Here is an 18,860-nt window from a genome sequence, read left to right as displayed (position 1 = left end):
AAAACGAAAGAATTCCTGCTGCCAGAAACAGCCCGAAAACAGCTGAATCGGGTATTTAGGGCTTGGGGAAGACGCCAAGACTCACGTGGGCGCTGCGTTGTCCAAGCGACGGATCACGTGACGTATGACATGGCATTTGTTGATACGATGCCCGAAAGAGGGAATCTTGACGCCCGGGCAGAAACGTGGATTGCTTGCTTGCCACGGAATTTAGGAAGACAGCGGAGGGTGAGACACATAAATACGGTCATCTTGCCCGTCTTCTAATGCTCCTACAGCTATATCACCATAGAATTATCAAGTGTTGTCAATAAACACTGCTAAACCTCCGTGTCAACAAATACTATAAACTAGTTATTGCTCTAAACTCCTATTTATAAAAGCTCAGCTCTAGGTCCAAACCACCAAACAACCGTATACAAAGCCACCATTACAGCTTCCATAGTCCACGATATTACTGATGACCCCATAACCTGATCTCGTCATATTCAGGGTAACCCTCAGTGAACTCATCTAGCAGCTATGATTCACAGTGCTTCACGATCCAAAAATGGGACCCGGAAGGTGTCCCCTCCAGGACCAAGCTACATGAACGAGGAACAGATTGGTCGGTATCCCTTCATTTCCCCTCCCCTCCTGTACCTAGCTTACCATAACTATGGAGGGTTCGTCCCGTACGAGATTGTGGCTGTTTATATCTTTGCATGTCTTCTATGCTTCAGACAAGGAGCTACCTAGCCAATGAGTACTGACCCGTTTCTCCCCATAGCAACATACCTAAAGGACCTGCGTACAAATAGACCCCCCCGCCCTAATGGATCTCGACCATTGCCTACAAAGAATGACTCGTTGAGCCAAAGACTCAGGAGTGATATACCACCCCGTGCATCGTCAGCACTTTCTATGAACGCGAACTCAGAAAGCCATCTTCTTTCCTCCATCGAGCCCTATCAGCGCTCAAGAAGTGCTCTATCGCACCACAGAACAACCTCAGGACTTTCCCATGGAAGTGGATCCACTGGGCAGTCGTCAGAAGAAGATCTAGAACAAGCATATGATTTATCAAGAAGCCTTTCTCCAACCGCGAGTATTAGGTCGACGACGGGAACATACAAAGTACGGAGCCAGAGATGGATAGAACAAGAGGAAGCACGGTCGTTACGGCAAGCTTTAGAAGAAATGGATTTTCTAGATGAGGAAAAGCGATTGCATGCTGCAGCCCAGGAGGAGGCTACACAATTGGTACTGAGCCACCAGACCTCTGGCTTTCCGAAGCTTAATCCACATGCTGCCTACCGGAACCCCGACCTTAATGGCACCCATCGATTCCGTCAACATTTGAAGAAGGGGCCTCATGGAAGTGTTTCTTCGTCAGGAGGTTACAGATCTGCATCAGATAGTTCATCGAATGGGAGTCGTACAGGCAGGGAAAGCCCTGAATTCCAAAGGCGAGGAGATCCCACAGGAACCCATGTTCCACCGAAAATCGTTGAGGTTCCTGAGGATAATGAAACTATCTTTATCACGAAAAATGGAACCCTGCGACAAAAGCCTAACGTTAACTTTGCAGTGGCCCGGGAGGATTCCAATTCCCCCAAGACAGTTGCACGGAGGAAAGTCAGTCCGCGGACGAGAATTGCCAGCAACGATTCAGCGAAGGGCATCTTCCGAAATCCAGAGGATCAAATATATGAGGAACCACAGGAGGACGGAGCTCTAAATAACGCTGAGACCACACACTCCGCACTGCCAAGCTCAGCTTTGAAAGTTAAGCCTCGAAATTCATTGCCTCGAGGTGCCCGGCCTTTTCCTAGGAAATTAGTTCCGGAAGAGAAGAAATCTGTGTTAGACATTCATAGGAATCCGCCGTCGCAATCGAGGAACCCTCTTTATACAGAAAATCCATCTCCCTCCCCCTCTGCCACTAGTGGCACAAATGGTGAGGATACTAAAGATGGTAAAGAAATCCGCAGCGACGACATTCGTGCAGCCACGAGCATGCGACGCAAGGATCGCAGTACCAAGCTACCTATGCCCACTGCTGTTAGCGATCGTCCTGGCCGCCCAATCGTGAGCTTCGACCCGTCTTGGAGAGATAAATCGCAGAGCAATTCTCCCAGAGATTCTCCACGAAATAGTCTTAGGGGATCTATAAAGGAGCCAACCGTGGAGGTTACACCCCCTGCCGTGGGTGCGGTACCTACTATCAACCTTCCGGACGAGCCCTCGGTTCCAGCCATCAATATTTGTGGAGACGATTCAGCAGCACCCACTGTCTCGTCCTCCGCACCACCGACAATTTCTGAGATGAAGGCTGCGGAGCAAAAGCCCCGACCACTACCAAACCCGGAAATCAGCCAAAATAGAAAGCAGAACTCCATAAACTCGAGAGGTTCGTCTACTAACCGCTGGTACACACCTTATACCCGAACTGGCGTTCCGACCGCATCGTGCACAGCTTGTGGGCTATCCATAGCCGGCCGCATAGTAACAGCCTGCGAATCCCGTTTCCACCCCGAATGCTTCACGTGCTATCACTGCCAGACCCCACTTGAATGTGTCGCTTTCTACCAGGAACCCGAAGATAAACGAGCAGAAAGGTTAGCGGACGCTGAATCTAACGACGAAGGAGCCAATGACAAACGATTTTACTGTCATCTAGATTTCCACGAGCTTTTCAGCCCAAGGTGCAAGAGCTGCAAGACGCCTATAGAAGGCGAAGTTGTCGTCGCGTGCGGGGCGGAGTGGCATGTCGGTCACTTCTTCTGCGCTGAATGCGGTGACCCCTTCACGCCGACTACCCCTTTCGTGGAGAAAGCTGGGTACGCGTGGTGCGTCGGTTGTCATTCTAAACGTACCGCCTCCCGCTGTCAGGGGTGCAAGCAGCCGGTGCTCGACGATGTTGTGGTTACCGCTCTCGGTGGCCAATGGCATGAGAAGTGCTTTGTGTGCAGCGAGTGCAGTGGCAGTTTCGGTTCTGAAGGGCGCTTTTTTGTCAGGGAAGCGGAACAGAGATTCACGAGAAAGGGACGTCCGATTATTGGCCCTATTGAAACCGCTGTTTGCGAAGCTTGCGAGGGACGAAGGCTGAAAGCTTGATTAATTTTTGGGATATTTGGGTTCAATATATCTCTTCAACTTCTATTGCGGAATACAAAAACTTTGGCTCAAAAGGTCATGGTGGCCCTGTGTACGGCATTTTTTGGACATTGATCGCCCTGTTTTGCTACCGAAGCCGTGCACCATGTGGAACAGTATTGCTATTAAACAATATGGTTTCGAGTTTGCCCCGAATCGATACGGATTGTCAGTAGCTCTCTTCGGACGAATTTGATGAAGTAGTATTGCGTTTATTGTGAGCGTTGCTTTTGGGTATTTTCGGTTTTCTCAATTTTTATCGTCTGCATTATGGTTCCCCTTCAGGGGCTCCCGTGCTTATCATTATTCTTGCTTGCCGTTTTGTGAACCTGAACTCATTTTGGGGTATGGAAGCATAATAGAGTAGGTTGTGTCTGCGAGTGGGGATTTTAATTTTGATTGAAATAGTTTTGGGAGCTTTGTCGGAGTTTTATGCTATTTATTTAACATCGCTAGCTCTTGTGTATTTGCTCGTTCTCCTGAGAGTTTGTATTTGAAAATTCGATTTCTAATACGTTTGTCCTTGACGTTGCTTATTTCGACGGGATTGAATTGTTAGGAGGGGCTGTCGTTTCGAGTACTGCGGTTGCAGCCATCCAAACCCCGAGGTGCTTTGGGAGGAGAGCCGGTCCATGCTGGCGGATGACCGGTGACAAACTCGGAGTAGTGATTTGACTTGTAAAATTCGAAGATTGCTTTCCACGTTTCGGAATGGCCCCTTAGAACAACGCATCTTCAAATTTCAAATGTATATATAACGGCTAGTGAGGAGCTTGATCTGATCTGTTCATGGCCACTGTGGATCTTCCTTTCGCCTCCATACTGCGACGAACTTCTTTCCCTTATTTCTTGTGACCTTCTTCCCCTCCTCCGTCTCCTCCATCATAACCTTAACACACGGGTCCCGCTCCAGCTCCTCATCCCCAACCCGCTCAAACAGCTCCTTTACAGTATTTATCCCCCCTTCTTCTCCCGCCTCCTCCTCACCACCCCCAACATCAAAATGGCTAACCATCCACCGATGCAACTCCTCCACATCAGTGATGGTGTACAACTTCCCACCAGGCCGGAGAACATATGCATACTCCGCGTTTAACGATGACGATACAATGCGCGCCTTGTGCTTGCGGGTTTTGAAATGTGGATCTGGGAAGCAGATGAAAATGGAAGAGAGCTGGCGGTGGGCGAAGAAGTTCGGGAGGAATTTCATGGTGTTCGTGCGGATAGCGGAGATATTTTGGTAGCTGGCTTGCGACGACTGTGAGAACGAGGAGGGGGCTGGCGATAGTGACTGCGATTGGGACTGCGATGGTGAAACAGCAGAAGCAGCTGTTGGTGGAGGTGTGGATGGTGAGTTAGGGCTGGGAAGGGGAGGTGCGGGTCGTTGTGCACGGAGAGCGCGAATGCGATCCGTCACATAGTCGAGGACTTGAGACCGGAGCTCCATACCTGTGTTACCACGGTTAGGTCTACATGTTTGCCAAACCTGTTTCCTGTTTCCATTGGGAAACGAGCTACTTACCAACCATCAGCGTATCTGGCATTAAGGGCGCTAGGGCGACTAATAATCCCCCAAACCCGCATCCAATATCCGCTATCTCCACATTTTTTGTTAAGCACCGTGCACCACTCAGGTTTACATTGTCCGGATTTGGGTCTACAAACGCAGGGTAATGCGTCGACCAATCCATATGTGCTGGGCTGATTGGGCTAGACAGAAAGATCAGACAAGTCAGCTTCCTGCCGTATTTCTGCAGTTTGTAATTCGGAGAAGTTTGGTAGACTACTTACTATGATAATCTATGATCTGAGAACGGGTTCGCATGGGCGCGCTGCCGATATAGCCTTTTCTTAGGGAGGTGGACTTCGCCGCTCTGAATCTGTTGCTCTTGAGTTTTGCGGTACTCGCTGCGCCTCTGGCGCTTAGTAGGTGGAGTAGATGTCATTCCCAGTCTTATTTCTGTGTTTTATCTGGGTGTTTCTGTATATTCCGAAAGGGCTTTTGTTCCCCGCAAACACGCAACAAGGCTGCGGCGGGGCGGAGAAAGAGTATTTTTCTTTTCTTTTTTTGGATGAAAAGCACCTGCCGCTAATCGTCGCATAAATTGGATAATTATATCACCTTGAAAATATGTATGTAGCTTCTGAGATATATTAGAATCGCGGCAAATCAAACCAATTGGTCCAGGCCATTGCATCCAGCCCGACTATAGTTTCTCATCGGTGTTTATTCTTGTGCGCTGAGTTTTGAAGTTCTTCTGTCCGAATCTGGGCATCACGTGGTGATTATATTATTTATCTTATCAGATCTGTGTCAGACCAGACGCGTATCCAACGGCGCCTGATTTTCTCCTCACATACCCTCAATGCATTCGGGGCCACTGGATCCAGATACGATCTTTATAAACAAGCCTGTTTGATACCTAAATACTAGCCGCACGAAGTTCCCCTCTTTGGCAATCCGATTCCGACTCCCGACTAAGAACCCATTTCCAATTCGCCGCCATTCCCCGATGTGTCGAGTTTGACTATGTCCACTTCCACTCCGCCCCCTCCCTCCAGCGGAGCTCCCACACCTCCTGTCCTCCTCCCAACTTCTACCGGCGGCTCAACGACAAACCATATATCTCCCTCTATCATCCAGTCTCCATCCCTATCCACACCCGCACCGGCAGGCGCATCCCAGACCACACCAACATCCCCCTTCAAGTTCCCCGCAACCTATTCCTTCCCACCCTTCTTCACCCTCCAACCAAACACCACAACCCGCCTTTCACAGTTCCAAAAATGGTCCACGCTAATCCAGGCCTGGTGTCGTCATCATCGCATCTACCGTCTCTCGCTCATAGATGCCGTTGACTCTCCACTCTTCCATAACGCGGAGCTGCGTAAGCGGCTTAGTCTGGCAGATGCAAGGACTGTTGTTGATTGGATGGTTCGTGGGGAGGGAGGCGGACGGAGGGCGGAGTGGGTTGGTGGAGAGTCTGGGGGAAAGGCCGTAGCGTGGATCTGGTGGAGGACACCTGAGGAATGGGCTGGGGTTTTGGCGGATTGGGTAAGTTTCCTTTTTTGCTTTCTTTTTTGGTTTCTTTTTCTTTTTCTTTTTGGTCTTGTCTACCCTAGAACCCGTTAGGGGATTTTGTTTGCTGATTACATGATATTACTTCTAGGCGGAAGAAACTGCGCAGAAAAATACCGTGCTTACGCTCTATGAGCTGGCGGAAGGGGAAGCCACTATTTCGCAAGGTTTGTTGTGCTGTTTTCTGTTTTTATATATAAACCTAACCCGGCCCTTTCGGAGCACATCGGTGAGCATGCTCAAGCTTATGTATGTGAAATTTTCTAGAATTCCACGGCATGGATCCCGACGTTCTAGCAAGGTCCCTTAACGTTCTGGTCAAGAGGGGCAAAGCTCAGGTATTCGGCAGCGAGGATTCACAGGGGGTGAAATTTTTCTGAGAACCGCGCGGGTGAACAAAAAGGAGATATGGAGCGTGAGCTGGGTTACTAGAAAAACAAAGAGAAAGAATGTAAGTTGAAGTTAGATAACAAGCCTCAGGAAGAAAGCCTGGCCCGATCAGAATGCCGCCATCGCCTTCGATGCAAACCATAACCAACGAAAACGCCCTGTCACGCCGGGTAAAATATGTACATGGCCATACAAACCACCATATCAACATTGTGCCACATACATTATCAAAGTTATGCAAAGCTACGCGTCAGCCATCTGAATATCTTCTTCTTTCAGTTCTAGAGAATCATTCCACCGCCATTCCTGCGCCATGGCAATATTCAATAGCCAATCCGGCTGAACGATCTTGGGAATTTTCTTCGCATTCAACACCATATTCCTGAACTTCGGCCATAACCGCACATGGCTCTTTTCAGTGCCGCTGATGAGATATATTTCATCAAAACTTGGAGCCCCATCATTCCCCCTATTTTCATCACTACTGCGACGTCGATTTGGCAGTGTGATGCCAGATCGACCACGGAACAGGAGACATTGGCCCCCATTGGTTTCGACGATGGATTTAAATGCTTCAAAGCCGCCAGTAATGGTTTCAACGCAGTATAGTATCCTGCCATCGAGCAGTTGGTTTTTGTTTTCAAGCGCATTGAGCCTAGCTTTGTCCAGTGAGAGGTTGTATTTGCCCTCAGACTCAGGGTCACGTAAAAGGAAGTCGTTCGGGTTCAGTAGTTGGTTCTGCTCAAGGCACGCATTCACAAAATCCGTGTGGAGGATTATAGGTGCATAGGCAATGGCGTTGACGAATTTATGCGTACGTAAGACGGATGGGGCCGCTAGATGTGTGCATTTGTTGGCATCTTGGACGACCTGGATACCTAACTTGCGTAGGAGACGCTATACAATTTCCAAGGGTTAGCTGAAAACAAAGGCCCCTTATAATTCAAAATAGCACCTCAACGGCATCGGAAGGAATAATGTCACCAACCCTGTCTGACTCCTCCAATTTCAAATCCCCAACCCATTTTTGAAAGCCAGTGAGCAAAAGATGCATAACAATAGGGACTTGCGCCTGCTTCGACTTTTTGGCACCATTTGTATCTTCAATATCTGTTTCGTCTTCTGGATCCATCGACCTCTTGCGAGAAGAAGCTCTCTCGTTTGGGTCACTTCTCCTTCGACCACCGTAAATAACTCCGCCCACACGTTTCCTTTCTTTTTCGTATAGCGCGATGTCGGGGGCAATTTCTTGTAATCGTGCAGCGGCTACGTCTTTGGATTTTCTACTTCCCGTCGTTGAAGGGGTAGCGTTCTCCTTGCCCTCCGCAATAAATCTGGAAATCTGTGGGGTTTGAAGATGCGAATCCTTAGATTTAGCTAAAGACTTGTTGGGTTTGGGTACTTTAGGCGTTCCTTCCGCCGGAGCTGGTAGATGGGCTGGTTTTCCCTTGGTAGGTTCTGAAATATGTGTATTGTGATTGCTTGGAAAATTGTTATTTTTCGGGCGCATGACTGCAGAGGGAGATTTCCACTCGGGAACCGCAGCATCTTGGTGTCCCCAAAAATGTTCTTCAATGGCAAACCGATCGATTTTAGTTTGGCCAACGATTTCTCCCAGGTTGGTCCGGTGCGGGAAATGGGTGTAGCGGGGGTCGGTAATGGTTTGGAGCTGCCACCTAGCATAGCTCTCTTCGAGCCAGAGGTGATTGATAATATGGATATTCCACTCCTTGGCTGCGGTGCATTTTTCACTTGTACCATGCGCCGTGATAAGATGGGTATTGTCCTGTTTTAACGTTTTCGTGCACTCAGCGCCGGCAGCGACGATTAAATTTTCCAGGTATATACGTGCTTCCCCCGCGTAATTTGACAAGCTGATCTTGAATCCTTTAAAGCCCGGGATTCCATGTCTAGCGAGTGGATAGTGGAGCAGCCGCCGTAATGGAGAGATCCATGAATTATGGGTGATAAGATGGAAGAGCCAAGATAAGTTCCCGACGTCCTTGCCCAGTCTTGATGCCGACCTGTACTCTTCCCCTTCGCGGTAGCGGCAAATGTATAGGTCGGTATCCCGGACATTGCTTGTCACATGGCCGCCGCTTTTTACGATCAGGTCTACAAGAGACTTATGAAGGCGTGCAGCAATCGCCAGGTCTTCCGACAACATCACGGTCTTTCCCTCAAAAACATTTAAATCGCTCCGGACCTCCTCACGCAGTGATTCAGGAGACAGAACCTTTGGCTCTGGTGTTGATGCGCCAATGATACTTTTATTTTCGGTGATTCGGACAGGCGCGTCATGACGCAATCGAAGGATCTCCGGATCTGGTAGCAAATAAGGACGTTCGTCGATTCTCTTCCCTAGTTTAAGACAATCATCAAACCTGGTGAAGGGCGTTAGATAATCCTCATTAATATGGACAATGGAGTTGAAGGGAAAAAAAAAAGTCAAGTACCAATGGGGAAGAACTATTTTGATGTCTAGGCCTCTGTTTAAAAGACTGACGCATTTGTCAGAGTCCAGCGTCAAGGCCACCAGATGAGTTGTAGTGCGCGTAATTTTGGAGCTGCATAATCCTCCCATCGCCACTACCCCTCCGAAAATGGCATCCTGATCACCCTCAGGAATATCCACGCATGCGACAACAACGTCGTTTAGGAATAATCTCGGATCAGGATTATAGTGTCTGGGGTTGACGAGCTTGTTTTTCGAAATTGACGCATTCACCCATTGGGGTTTAACCACCGGTACCAACGCGTCGCAAGCCGCATCATGGCCAGGGAAGTCGATGGTGGAGGACACGACATGAGTAAATTCATGAACCCGGGGTAACGACGCTGGTAATCGGTGGAGAGTGACTTCACCTCCATGATTCTGGATAGCAGTTGAAAGCTGAACCGATGTTAGTGAACTTGCGACGAGGGAAGGAAATATATGGTTCATTTACCTGGGCGGTATCATCAACTTCGTTTGAGTTCGGGCAGATAATACAAATTCTGCACTGAGAGAACAATTTCGGATCGTCTTGTAGTTGCCCATCCGCCATATTTGTTAATTCATCAGGTCAAAAGGCCTTTGGCACGGAGAACAAGATATCGCAAAAGAGAGGGAGTTGTTAGGTACTGTTGAGGTGCGTCCGGTTCTCTCTCGTGCCTACTGAGGACGCGAGCGTTGGTTGGAACGCGACGCCAAATCACATGACATCATTCTCACCTCCTACTCGCCTCTTAGACTTACTAATTAAGTTAACTCTCCGAGCTTACTTCTACGGCAGTCTATAGTGACAAATGTGTCAAATGACAATGTTTTTTTAGTGTAAAGGCTTAATTCCACATAATACTGATTTTATAATCACACACCAATTGCACTAGTCCTAATGTAGTTGTGTAGTTAGTATATTACTACATATGGTTTAGTCAGTCTTGACTTTCAGACTGTGCTTCTCTTGAGTGTATAGAGCCCTCTCCCGCTGCATTGGACTCTAAGGTATATAGATAAGAGTTTCCCTGTGTATAGAGCCCCTGAGTATAGAGACCCGCATAGAGACCCCTGGATATATTCCTCTGAAGACTCCGAGTATATGCGTAGAAACCGGCCCACTGATGTGAGTCATTATTTCATACAACTTTCAATGAAGAGATCTTGATTGCTAATACAATCAGTATCATTCATGTGTGCTCATTGTAACACTAGTATAAAATACCCCATTTGACATTTGTCACTACTCCGTATAGACTGCCGTAACTTCTCTGCTATGAGTTCTGGTTTGCAAGCCTTTTCTTTGCATTCTAGTGACTGTTAGATCTTTCACGCAGCGTCAAGGAATCCCGTTTTTACCCACGCTCCCACAAATTTCAAATTAACAGGTCCAATCTGAGATCTTGAATTTATATCTATGGGTTTGCGATATAATGCATTGTTTATAACATTACGAGCAAGTTGGATATTAAAAGGTATAAAAATAATTAAAAAAAAAAAAAAAATTCAGAGTAGCATACTCCGCCAGGGTGAATGTATTTCATTTTTTCCCCTCTCAACTCAAACGCCTTCACGGGCAAGGACAGCCCTATATCTGATCTTGCCTTCTCGGAGATTCTTCATAGCCTCCTCTGCGCCAGCCACGGTCAACGGGAACTGCATCGTGGTGGGTTTGATGCCCTTTGCTGCACAAAGCTGCAGTAATTTATGCATGTTGCGGCGTGACGAAACCAGCGACCCTTGAATGCGAATTCCATTGTGAAGTACAGGGAACAAGGGAATAGAGGATGGGTTCATGTCGACTGTGATTGGGTATATGGACCCTTGTTTGTCCATCAACGGGATGAGCCTAGATTAAGGCTCGTTAGCGATGTTCAAATCAAACTGTTGTAACTGAGAGGAGCGTGAACGGCAGTCATACGAGTTGAAGTCAACCCCAGCACTCCCACAGAGCAGCAGGTGCTTCAAGGGCTTCATGCTCTCCAGGGTCTGGCCTGAACGGAACACATGGTACTCGCTGGCACCGTAGTCTATAGCTTCCTGTCTCTTTGCTTCGCTACTCGACAAAACTACCACATGGCTACCAATGGCCGCAGCGAGCTTGATAGCCAAGTGTCCAAGGCCACCAACACCAAGGATCCCAACACGGTCTCCTGGCCGTACCCCATATTCGGCCAAAATTGTCCAGACCGTTCCTCCAGCACACATTAAGGGAGCGGCATCAACTGAGTCAATACCATCGGGTATGCGAAAGACGAGGTCAGCGTTCCAGACAGCGCCATTAGCAAAGGACCCGATATCTAAATTAGCGCTGCCGTATTCCTTTTTATTCTCGCAGTATTGGTCCCAACCTGATCACCACACCCCTAGTTAGAAAAATATTGGCCAGTCGAATCATCGGGAGCAACTCCTTAAGCACTGATCTCACCTGCCAAACAACTTGGGCAAAGCCCGCAGACTTCGTGGAAGTATCCGATACCAACTCGATCTCCGACGTCGACATTGGTGACTCCAGACCCGGCCTCTCTCACAATCCCGATTCCTTCGTGGCCCAGAACCTGGTCTACATGCCTGTAATGCTCATCTGTGCCACACACCCCGGAGTGTGTTATCTCGATATAGACCTGATTTGGCTGCAAAGACCGAGTTGTCTTGGCTGCGACAAGCCTCCCGTCTTTGGCGCCTTTGATCACGTCGAAAGTGAAGCTCATTTTTGTAGATCGCTGCTTATGGCCCTGAGGGATAAGGTAGTAGTTGGCTCTGTGAGATATAGATTGAGTATACGAGGATGGGGAGGGGATCAATTGGTTTGAAGAAGACTAAAGTAGAACACGTTGTTTACACTGAATAGCAGTTTTCTTTCCGTCCAGCTCAGGCTCTCCATCCCCATATATACCCCGTCTACAGAACTACGACGGGATAGAAGCAGAGAAATCCATGGAACCGCGCCATTCAGCACAGCAACTCACCCAGCGCAGTTAGGCACACGAGATACGAACAGACATTATCTAATGGTCCATGATAGGAGATACTCCGCCGAAGCAAAGTGGACTTTCATTTAGCAGAGAGCTATTCCGACTGGCAAGTGGTAATGCCTAGGTGCCTGTGACTAACCTCGACACAGTAGCCATGGATGACTTAGCATTGGCAGGGTGCCAGGTTTCATGCTTCGAGCTGACCAACAGCCACTTGGGCGCGTAGAACAGAACATGGAGGTTTGGCATGCCGGAGCTACTCCATTTGGTAATTCCTCCCCAGCGAGTTGAAGTCGAAACCTGAGAAATGCATTGCCATTACAAATCTCAGCATTGCTTCTCCATGTAAGGAGGTTTCAAGTAATGTGTTTTATTATATCTAGCTAGCAGCAACTAATGCTAACTACTCCGTACAGTGCAAGTGCGGAGCATGAATAAGTTTTAGTCCCCCCCTGCCCGCCGAGATCATACTAACTACATAACGTTAATATCCCAACTATATAGCCCGTGTGGGTGGGTCACATGGGATAGGGTTGGGTAGTAACCTCCGACACAATAACGTACGTCACCAACACCATTCAACCGGAGTCCTCGGAGTTCGAGCTACGAGTTCTACAAGATGCTAATACACGGCATCATCCCTTCGGTCCCGTAAACCGGGGGGGGGGATGAGAGCAGAACCCCATAGAACAACCTAGTGACAAGCTGAAGGAGTTAAGGAGTTAAGTGAATTAACGTTAAACCCAAACATGGCCGTATATCGATGGAATGTTGTTGTTCGGACTTGGAAGGCCTCCGAAAGATCCTCGCCATCTACATCAGGTTTGGGATCCGGCTCCGATGAGGACCCTCTATATAAAGTAGCAATGCGCATCATCACAAAACTTGAATAGTATCCAACAATCAATAAAGTCTCCCTCTTTAGCAACCAAATAAAACCCTTTGCAACCCCGCACAGAATATACTTCAACAATCAAAATGGCCCCAAAAATCCTCATCGTCCTCACATCGCAGGATAAAATTCCCGCCACTGGTAAACCTACCGGTTGGTACTTGGTATGAACACAATTCCGCTCATCTCATATCATAATGTAATGTATTGAGTTCTGACGCTAACTTGCGACAGCCCGAATTGGCCCATCCCTACGACATCCTCAAGGGTAAAGCTGAGCTTGTCTTCGCCTCGCCAAAGGGAGGGCTTGCTCCACTAGACCCTGGCTCAGTTGAGGCCTTCGCCAACGATGCCGTAGCTGCCGCCTTTGTGAAGGAGAAGGAGCCTATCTGGCGCAACACCGTGAAGCTCTCTGAAGTCAAAGCCAGTGATTTCGACGCCATCTTCTACGTTGGTGGCCACGGACGTAAGTCGTTGCACGTCCCCGTGTCCCATTCCTCCTCTAATTTCATTCTCCTCCAACTCCCAGGCTCGCTTGCTAATCTCTTATAATATTTAGCCCTATTTGATCTATACGAAGACCCGGACTCCCTCCGCCTCATTAAGGAATTCGCTGAATCGAAGAAAATCGTATCCGCCGTGTGCCATGCCCCTGCCGTCTTCCTAAAAGCAACCGCCGGCGGGAAGCCTATCGTTGCGGACGCGCAGGTGACTGGGTTTTCGAACGCGGAGGAGGATCAAATCAAGATGTCACAACACCTGCCATATCTACTTGAAACCGAGCTGAAGAAGCTGAATGGGAAATATGTCAAGGCTGACGAACCTTGGGGAGAAAAAGTTGTTGTGGACAAGGTGGAAGCCACTGGTGCTCCTCTAATCACTGGACAGAACCCCGCTAGTGCAGGTGGCGTGGGGAAGGAGATTCTTAAGGCTCTGGGGTTGTAAAATGTTTTGCTCAGTGGTGGTGGTTAAATGACTTTTTATGCTTTTCGTTTCATTGATTCATAAATATAAAATAATAAATAATACGTAATATATTTGTAACAACTGGGAGTTCAATTTGTGTTAGAAGTTCTCCAGAGCCATAAAATCCCCAAAAAGGGGGTCAATTAGAGCTACATACATACCAATTGCAGCCGCTATCTGAATCAAGGAGCCTACTAGTAGGCATATGCTCTGCACATTACTAACATGAGAAATATCAAGAATTCTGACGTCTCTTTGAAAGGCCGCCATGTCAAATCGAGATGCTGGTCAGATAACGCTCTGATCTCTAGAATAGAGAACTGAGCCGCATACTATACTCCGTTCTATCTTAGGCTTAGTTCAACTGCATCTCGTTGACTAACCTATAGGCGTGTTTCCCTTCCATTGTATGCTATTTCCCCCTGTACAAACGGTATGTTTATATCATTGTATGTAAATCGAATAGGTTCCGACTGAGCCAAGCGATGATGAGCTGACGGACCTCGGCACAAGCAACATCGGAATCTCCGCCGGCTTTAGCCCTAGCTGACCATGACAAAACCTCAAGATGGAGTCCATTGCCCGCTCTTGCGGATTCCTCTGTCTTCATCTGGGGGAGCTGGGATAGTGAAATACCAATACATGCCATCTTGTAGTGTCCGGAGCACTCGCCTCAGTTTGATCCACTCGAAACCATGATCGCCGGGCCGTTTAAGGTGATTGAGCATACTGCACCCTGCCAGCATATCAGGGAGTATCCGCGGGCAATTGCTACAGAACAGGAAGAGACCCTGTGGTTATCTGTCAAGCAGTATGTGCCAATCGATAACCCTAACCCGAAGCCTGGGGATATAACCATCATCGGAGCTCATGCGAATGGCTTCCCGAAGGTTCGTCCTCTCATTTAACCCCCCTATCCCCCGTGCGCCTGCTTGCACTACTCCGCTCAACTGCTTTGGATGAAATGTTTTCCCATCTGACTATGTGAAATGACAGGAACTATATGAGCCGCTGTGGGAGGAGCTCCTTTCGCGCGCAAAGCGCCATGGCTTCGGCATTAGGGGCATCTGGATTGCAGATGTAGCGCATCAGGGCAACAGCGGCGTGTTGAATGAGAACGTACTGGGAAATGACCGTATGTTCTGCTCGTCCTACCTATTCCAGTTTTTTTTCTATATTACAGGAATAAGGAGCAAAAATAGCTGATATCCCCGTGTCCGGGAATGGCAGCTTCGTGGTTCGATCACCCCAGAGATCTGCTACATTTCATCAACCTGAATCGAGCAGAAATGCCCCGTCCACTCTTTGGTATCGGCCACAGTATGGGCGGTAACAACCTGTTCGTCACCTCCGTATAGCCTGTCCCCCCTTCAATTACTGCTAACCAAAGTTCCTCCCGGTCCTCAGAATAAACCTTGCTCTATTACACCCTCGGCTCCTCACCTCCCTCATCCTCATGGACCCTGTCCTCAATGGACTCGAAGTAACCCAACAACACCATACCTTCCACACGAAAACCACCACAATCCCCACCACAACCGCAGCTTCCAGCTACCGGCGTGATATCTGGCCCTCGCGCGCCGCCGCAGCAGAATCTGTCAAGAAAAGCAAGTTCTACCAGGCATGGGACCACCGCGTCCTCGACCGTTGGATCCAATACGGTCTCCGTGAACTCCCCACGGCGATCTACCCTCTACCACCAACACCAGCATCGCCATCGCCATCTACAGCATCTCCACAAACAACCGAAAACGCAACAAAACCCGTAACCCTCACCACAACCCGCCACCAAGAAGTCTTCACCTTCTCCCGCCCAAATTTCACCCCGCCCAACACAAAGCCATTAAACAGACTTACGCACCCCGATCTCTTCCCCGGCATAACATCCGCATACCCCTTCTACCGGCCCGAAACCGCCTTAACTTTCGCCCGCCTCCCCAATCTCCGCCCGTCAGTCCTCTACGTCTTCGCGGACAAGTCAGACATGTGTCTCCCCCAGTTCTGCAAGGATAAGCTAGACAATACCGGCATTGGTGTGGGGGGCAGCGGCGGGTTGGCGGAGGGCCGTGTCACATCCGTCATGCTGCATGATGTGGGGCATCTAATTCCGATGGAGGCGGTGGGAGAGACGGCGGACCATGCGGCTGAGTGGATTGGGAGGGAGATGGAGAGGTGGCGGAGGGAGGAGGAGGAGTTTAGGAAAGTGTGGGGGAAGATGTCGAGGATTGAGAAGGTGATGATTGATGAGGAGTGGAAGAGACTTGTTAAGCCGCCGGTTAGGAATAATCGGAGAAATGGGGGGGTGAAGTTGTGAGGTGGAGATGGGATGGGGTTGGTCTATTCTGTTATAAATATATATATATATAGAATTTTTTGGTATTGAAGGCCTTGGCTTATGTTTTGTTAGCTCTTGGAGGTTTATGTTTGATTTTGGTCTTTTGAATAGTGAACCGCGTGATGTAGATAGATACATTTCCTATTCATCGATATAAATTTACAAGAGTTATTCTAATGTCCTCGAATATTCGCAATTTCCCCATCCGCAGCAAAAGGAGTAAGGCCGTAATTTAGATACTCCAAAGCTGATGCACCGCCAAAAAAAAAAAGAAAAGAAACTATATATCAGTACACACGAAAGGTCTAGTACAGGATAAAAGGAAATAAAGAGGGGAGGCGAAAAAAAATGGAAAGGAAAGGAAATCTGATGCCAGATCATCGCTGCACTAACAAAGTACACCAACCCTGTCTAATATAGATGTATCATATATCACAAAACATACGTCTACATAATATAGACGAATGCAAAACAGCAAGGTTTGCGCCTTCAAAATAACTACCTCCAAATACGTATATACGTAGAAAAAAAACTAGGAAATGGGGACAGAGCAGAAAGTCAGGAAAGTCCTAATTGATCTTTTCCGGCATTCCATTTTGGTAGGGCTTATGCGCTTTGGCCGAACCATTTGTGCCTCTCTTGTCATGATCAGGAACACGAACGATGTCCGGAAAGTTATAGATGCGGGGCCAGACCAGTTGATATTCTTCCTGGCGACCATTTAGACAGTGGCGTAGCCAGATGCCCCAGATAATGTACATGTAGGCGCCGGTGCCGGTCATGAGATGCCTGATTTTATTTTGGCGGTTAGTGGGTGAAAGCCATGTGAGTTATTCTCTCTCGATAATTTTTTTCTCTCTTTTTGCCAGGTTAATTATTAACGTACCACCAGCCATGGCCCTCCAGTAAGATGCCCCAAGGCAACCCAATCTGCCTCCGCCACCCTCGCAAGCGGGAGCAGAACACATTATCGAGATTCCAAATCGCGAAGCCGCCCAAGAACGTAGCGAGACCATAAGCCACCATGACCCACATGGTATGTAGAATCTTCAAATCACGTTCGTCTTCATAGATCTGGCGCGATTGGTGGCGTTCCTTGCCCTTGTTGCGCCGCGAGGGCCGCAGCGCAGTCTCCATCACCCACATGCTGCGTATGAGAACAACAGCCGTGAGCAGGGCATAAGCATTCTGGTGGAAGATTGGATTTTGGATGTAGTGGTAGTATAGAGTGATGAAAATAGCAAGGCCCATGAGGGATAGTGCGAGGACTATACGGGTTTTGGTAGATTTGGCATAGGTAAATGTGGCGTAGCAGACTAAGCAGGTTGTGTAGATCATGGAAAGTTCATCAACGAGTTGCATCGGGTCTATCGGAATTTATTAGCTACAAATTTTCATGGACACTTGGAGCAAAGGAGCCTGTAAAGATATATATAATAATCGTCCCCTTTGACGTACATTTCAATGTAGAGTGGAAGAGGAAGCTACCAAATCCGACGATTAGGTAACCAAGGAAGGCAATCTGGAAAATCGAGTCGTGGCCATTCCTTCTGCAACTTAGGACGCCTTTGATGCCTAGCCAGAGGAATAGACAATTCGTGAGCGCATTCACAAACTCAGCGAGATAGTAGCTCGCATAGTAATCCTAATAAGTGTCACCGGAGTTAAAAAAAAACCTGGATCTCTTGGAAGCATGTGATCGAGGAAGAAAGCATACGACATACCTCTTCGCACCAGTTCAGCGTTGAAGTAATAGGAGCCCAGTACCCAGCCTGGGAAGGCGGATATGGAAAAAAGGGAGGCTTCCACATAGAAGGCTACAGAGAGTGTCTATAAAAGAGTGGTTTCGGCAAAGGCGGTTGAGGATGATGGCTATGCGCAGGGGGGGTTTGTTGCAACAGCGAGAGACAAGCACCTCATACCATGACCCAACGGCGGATGGAAGCGGGCGGAATAGGATAATATCTGTCAAGGAATATGCTCCGACATATGTGAGTGTCTTTAAGGGAAGAGAGAAAAAAAAAAGAAAAAAAAAAAAAGAGGACGAGGAAAGAGGAAGTGCGATCTTCAACTGAAGCTGTGACGTAGGCTCCGCAGGGTTTTAGATCTGGGTGGTGACCAGTGGGGTTAACCAAGCACCTATGTAGGCGGTAGCTCTGTACATGTACATTACCACTGGCACAGATACAGACGAGAATGGACTGGGGATGACATTGACAGCGAGTCCAGAGCAGGAGAGCAGGAGAAGAGGAGAAAAGGAGAATATCCGTTCCCCACGTATACTCTTTCCGCCCACACGGATTCCCGGCAGGGCGGGTTAGTCAGCGCGAACTGATCGCCGCCTGTTGAACCCTGTTGCAGGAAGCAGAAAACTTGACCTCGCTAAGTGCGCCACTTGACCTTGTTACATAATCATGACCCTGACCTCGCACAATACAGTAATAATCAGTTGGTAATTGACTTTCAATCTTTCAATTCACTCATTCATTCAGCTCATCAATCAATTGAAGCATGTATAGTTAATTCATAATTAATTAAATGAACAGATAAATTCATATAGAATATAAAGAGATATTTTACAGAATTTTAAAATATATTAAGATAAA

General features: G+C 48.1%; 8 protein-coding genes across 9 annotated transcripts; 4 read left to right on the top strand and 4 right to left on the bottom strand.

The window, feature by feature from the left end:
* The first annotated feature begins 76 nt into the window (after positions 1-76).
* Positions 77-5,423, top strand: BDBG_02349 (LIM domain-containing protein). Its single transcript, XM_002627632.2, has 2 exons — positions 77-607; positions 770-5,423. Exons 1-2 carry the CDS (start codon positions 523-525, stop codon positions 3,097-3,099), a joined length of 2,415 nt encoding a protein of 804 aa, XP_002627678.1. The 5' UTR covers positions 77-522; the 3' UTR covers positions 3,100-5,423.
* On the bottom strand, positions 254-5,361 carry BDBG_02348. 2 transcript variants are annotated; one of them, XM_031720750.1, is made up of 4 exons: positions 4,930-5,361; positions 4,661-4,848; positions 2,407-4,587; positions 254-2,337 (listed from the first exon to the last, which is right to left on the bottom strand). In XM_031720750.1, exons 1-3 carry the CDS (start codon positions 5,082-5,084, stop codon positions 3,926-3,928), a joined length of 1,005 nt encoding a protein of 334 aa, XP_031577025.1. In that variant the 5' UTR covers positions 5,085-5,361; the 3' UTR covers positions 254-2,337; positions 2,407-3,925. The 2 variants fall into 2 exon arrangements, with proteins under 2 accessions (XP_031577025.1, XP_002627677.1); XM_002627631.2 differs by having other exon boundaries at positions 254-4,587.
* On the bottom strand, positions 5,386-9,775 carry BDBG_02346 (DNA repair protein Rtt107). The gene is made up of 4 exons (XM_031720749.1): positions 9,556-9,775; positions 9,064-9,500; positions 7,596-8,991; positions 5,386-7,504 (listed from the first exon to the last, which is right to left on the bottom strand). Exons 1-4 carry the CDS (start codon positions 9,652-9,654, stop codon positions 6,851-6,853), a joined length of 2,586 nt encoding a protein of 861 aa, XP_031577024.1. The 5' UTR covers positions 9,655-9,775; the 3' UTR covers positions 5,386-6,850.
* On the top strand, positions 5,457-9,941 carry BDBG_02347 (ESCRT-II complex component). Its single transcript, XM_002627630.2, has 3 exons — positions 5,457-6,193; positions 6,309-6,384; positions 6,485-9,941. Exons 1-3 carry the CDS (start codon positions 5,669-5,671, stop codon positions 6,595-6,597), a joined length of 714 nt encoding a protein of 237 aa, XP_002627676.1. The 5' UTR covers positions 5,457-5,668; the 3' UTR covers positions 6,598-9,941.
* Positions 9,942-10,219: 278 nt separating this feature from the next.
* BDBG_02345 (NADP-dependent alcohol dehydrogenase) lies at positions 10,220-12,599 on the bottom strand. Its single transcript, XM_002627628.2, has 3 exons — positions 11,515-12,599; positions 11,008-11,437; positions 10,220-10,935 (listed from the first exon to the last, which is right to left on the bottom strand). The coding sequence occupies exons 1-3, from the start codon at positions 11,795-11,797 to the stop codon at positions 10,647-10,649; spliced, it is 1,002 nt and encodes a 333-aa protein (XP_002627674.1). The 5' UTR covers positions 11,798-12,599; the 3' UTR covers positions 10,220-10,646.
* On the top strand, positions 12,462-14,200 carry BDBG_02344 (ThiJ/PfpI family protein). Its single transcript, XM_002627627.2, has 3 exons — positions 12,462-13,117; positions 13,188-13,419; positions 13,513-14,200. The coding sequence occupies exons 1-3, from the start codon at positions 13,040-13,042 to the stop codon at positions 13,896-13,898; spliced, it is 696 nt and encodes a 231-aa protein (XP_002627673.1). The 5' UTR covers positions 12,462-13,039; the 3' UTR covers positions 13,899-14,200.
* A 38-nt stretch (positions 14,201-14,238) lies between these two features.
* Positions 14,239-16,456, top strand: BDBG_02343 (toxin biosynthesis protein). Its single transcript, XM_002627626.2, has 5 exons — positions 14,239-14,368; positions 14,433-14,809; positions 14,916-15,054; positions 15,150-15,258; positions 15,327-16,456. The coding sequence occupies exons 2-5, from the start codon at positions 14,615-14,617 to the stop codon at positions 16,231-16,233; spliced, it is 1,350 nt and encodes a 449-aa protein (XP_002627672.1). The 5' UTR covers positions 14,239-14,368; positions 14,433-14,614; the 3' UTR covers positions 16,234-16,456.
* Positions 16,307-18,629, bottom strand: BDBG_02342 (alkaline dihydroceramidase Ydc1). Its single transcript, XM_002627625.2, has 4 exons — positions 17,979-18,629; positions 17,713-17,899; positions 17,141-17,621; positions 16,307-17,043 (listed from the first exon to the last, which is right to left on the bottom strand). The coding sequence occupies exons 1-4, from the start codon at positions 18,063-18,065 to the stop codon at positions 16,824-16,826; spliced, it is 975 nt and encodes a 324-aa protein (XP_002627671.1). The 5' UTR covers positions 18,066-18,629; the 3' UTR covers positions 16,307-16,823.
* Between the last annotated feature and the right edge of the window lie 231 nt (positions 18,630-18,860).

Source organism: Blastomyces gilchristii (assembly GCF_000003855.2).
Source record: "Blastomyces gilchristii SLH14081 genomic scaffold supercont1.3, whole genome shotgun sequence".
Taxonomy (NCBI): domain Eukaryota; kingdom Fungi; phylum Ascomycota; class Eurotiomycetes; order Onygenales; family Ajellomycetaceae; genus Blastomyces; species Blastomyces gilchristii.
The sequence above is the reverse complement of the archived record's forward strand: the minus strand, read 5'-3'. Positions and strand labels throughout refer to the sequence as shown.

What these genes read in the sequence shown, in the direction of transcription:
- BDBG_02348 (XM_002627631.2), bottom strand. Translation starts at nt 5,084, where the DNA reads ATGACATCTACTCCACCTACTAAGCGCCAGAGGCGCAGCGAGTACCGC. An exon ending in TCAGATCATAGATTATCATA is followed by an intron (nt 4,849 to 4,929) that starts GTAAGTAGTCTA and finishes CTTTCTGTCTAG; the next exon opens with CCCAATCAGCCCAGCACATA. An exon ending in GCCAGATACGCTGATGGTTG is followed by an intron (nt 4,588 to 4,660) that starts GTAAGTAGCTCG and finishes GTGGTAACACAG; the next exon opens with GTATGGAGCTCCGGTCTCAA.
- BDBG_02349 (XM_002627632.2), top strand. Translation starts at nt 523, where the DNA reads ATGATTCACAGTGCTTCACGATCCAAAAATGGGACCCGGAAGGTGTCC. An exon ending in CATGAACGAGGAACAGATTG is followed by an intron (nt 608 to 769) that starts GTCGGTATCCCT and finishes TTCTCCCCATAG; the next exon opens with CAACATACCTAAAGGACCTG.
- BDBG_02344 (XM_002627627.2), top strand. Translation starts at nt 13,040, where the DNA reads ATGGCCCCAAAAATCCTCATCGTCCTCACATCGCAGGATAAAATTCCC. An exon ending in AACCTACCGGTTGGTACTTG is followed by an intron (nt 13,118 to 13,187) that starts GTATGAACACAA and finishes AACTTGCGACAG; the next exon opens with CCCGAATTGGCCCATCCCTA. An exon ending in CTACGTTGGTGGCCACGGAC is followed by an intron (nt 13,420 to 13,512) that starts GTAAGTCGTTGC and finishes TATAATATTTAG; the next exon opens with CCCTATTTGATCTATACGAA.
- BDBG_02342 (XM_002627625.2), bottom strand. Translation starts at nt 18,065, where the DNA reads ATGTGGAAGCCTCCCTTTTTTCCATATCCGCCTTCCCAGGCTGGGTAC. An exon ending in CTTCCACTCTACATTGAAAT is followed by an intron (nt 17,622 to 17,712) that starts GTACGTCAAAGG and finishes AAATTCCGATAG; the next exon opens with ACCCGATGCAACTCGTTGAT. An exon ending in CTGGAGGGCCATGGCTGGTG is followed by an intron (nt 17,044 to 17,140) that starts GTACGTTAATAA and finishes AAATAAAATCAG; the next exon opens with GCATCTCATGACCGGCACCG.
- BDBG_02347 (XM_002627630.2), top strand. Translation starts at nt 5,669, where the DNA reads ATGTCCACTTCCACTCCGCCCCCTCCCTCCAGCGGAGCTCCCACACCT. An exon ending in CTGGGGTTTTGGCGGATTGG is followed by an intron (nt 6,194 to 6,308) that starts GTAAGTTTCCTT and finishes TATTACTTCTAG; the next exon opens with GCGGAAGAAACTGCGCAGAA. An exon ending in GGAAGCCACTATTTCGCAAG is followed by an intron (nt 6,385 to 6,484) that starts GTTTGTTGTGCT and finishes GAAATTTTCTAG; the next exon opens with AATTCCACGGCATGGATCCC.
- BDBG_02345 (XM_002627628.2), bottom strand. Translation starts at nt 11,797, where the DNA reads ATGAGCTTCACTTTCGACGTGATCAAAGGCGCCAAAGACGGGAGGCTT. An exon ending in TTGCCCAAGTTGTTTGGCAG is followed by an intron (nt 11,438 to 11,514) that starts GTGAGATCAGTG and finishes TGTGGTGATCAG; the next exon opens with GTTGGGACCAATACTGCGAG. An exon ending in GCTGGGGTTGACTTCAACTC is followed by an intron (nt 10,936 to 11,007) that starts GTATGACTGCCG and finishes GCCTTAATCTAG; the next exon opens with GCTCATCCCGTTGATGGACA.
- BDBG_02343 (XM_002627626.2), top strand. Translation starts at nt 14,615, where the DNA reads ATGATCGCCGGGCCGTTTAAGGTGATTGAGCATACTGCACCCTGCCAG. An exon ending in ATGCGAATGGCTTCCCGAAG is followed by an intron (nt 14,810 to 14,915) that starts GTTCGTCCTCTC and finishes GTGAAATGACAG; the next exon opens with GAACTATATGAGCCGCTGTG. An exon ending in AGTATGGGCGGTAACAACCT is followed by an intron (nt 15,259 to 15,326) that starts GTTCGTCACCTC and finishes CCCGGTCCTCAG; the next exon opens with AATAAACCTTGCTCTATTAC.
- BDBG_02346 (XM_031720749.1), bottom strand. Translation starts at nt 9,654, where the DNA reads ATGGCGGATGGGCAACTACAAGACGATCCGAAATTGTTCTCTCAGTGC. An exon ending in AAGTTGATGATACCGCCCAG is followed by an intron (nt 9,501 to 9,555) that starts GTAAATGAACCA and finishes ACATCGGTTCAG; the next exon opens with CTTTCAACTGCTATCCAGAA. An exon ending in AATTGGAGGAGTCAGACAGG is followed by an intron (nt 7,505 to 7,595) that starts GTTGGTGACATT and finishes GAAATTGTATAG; the next exon opens with CGTCTCCTACGCAAGTTAGG.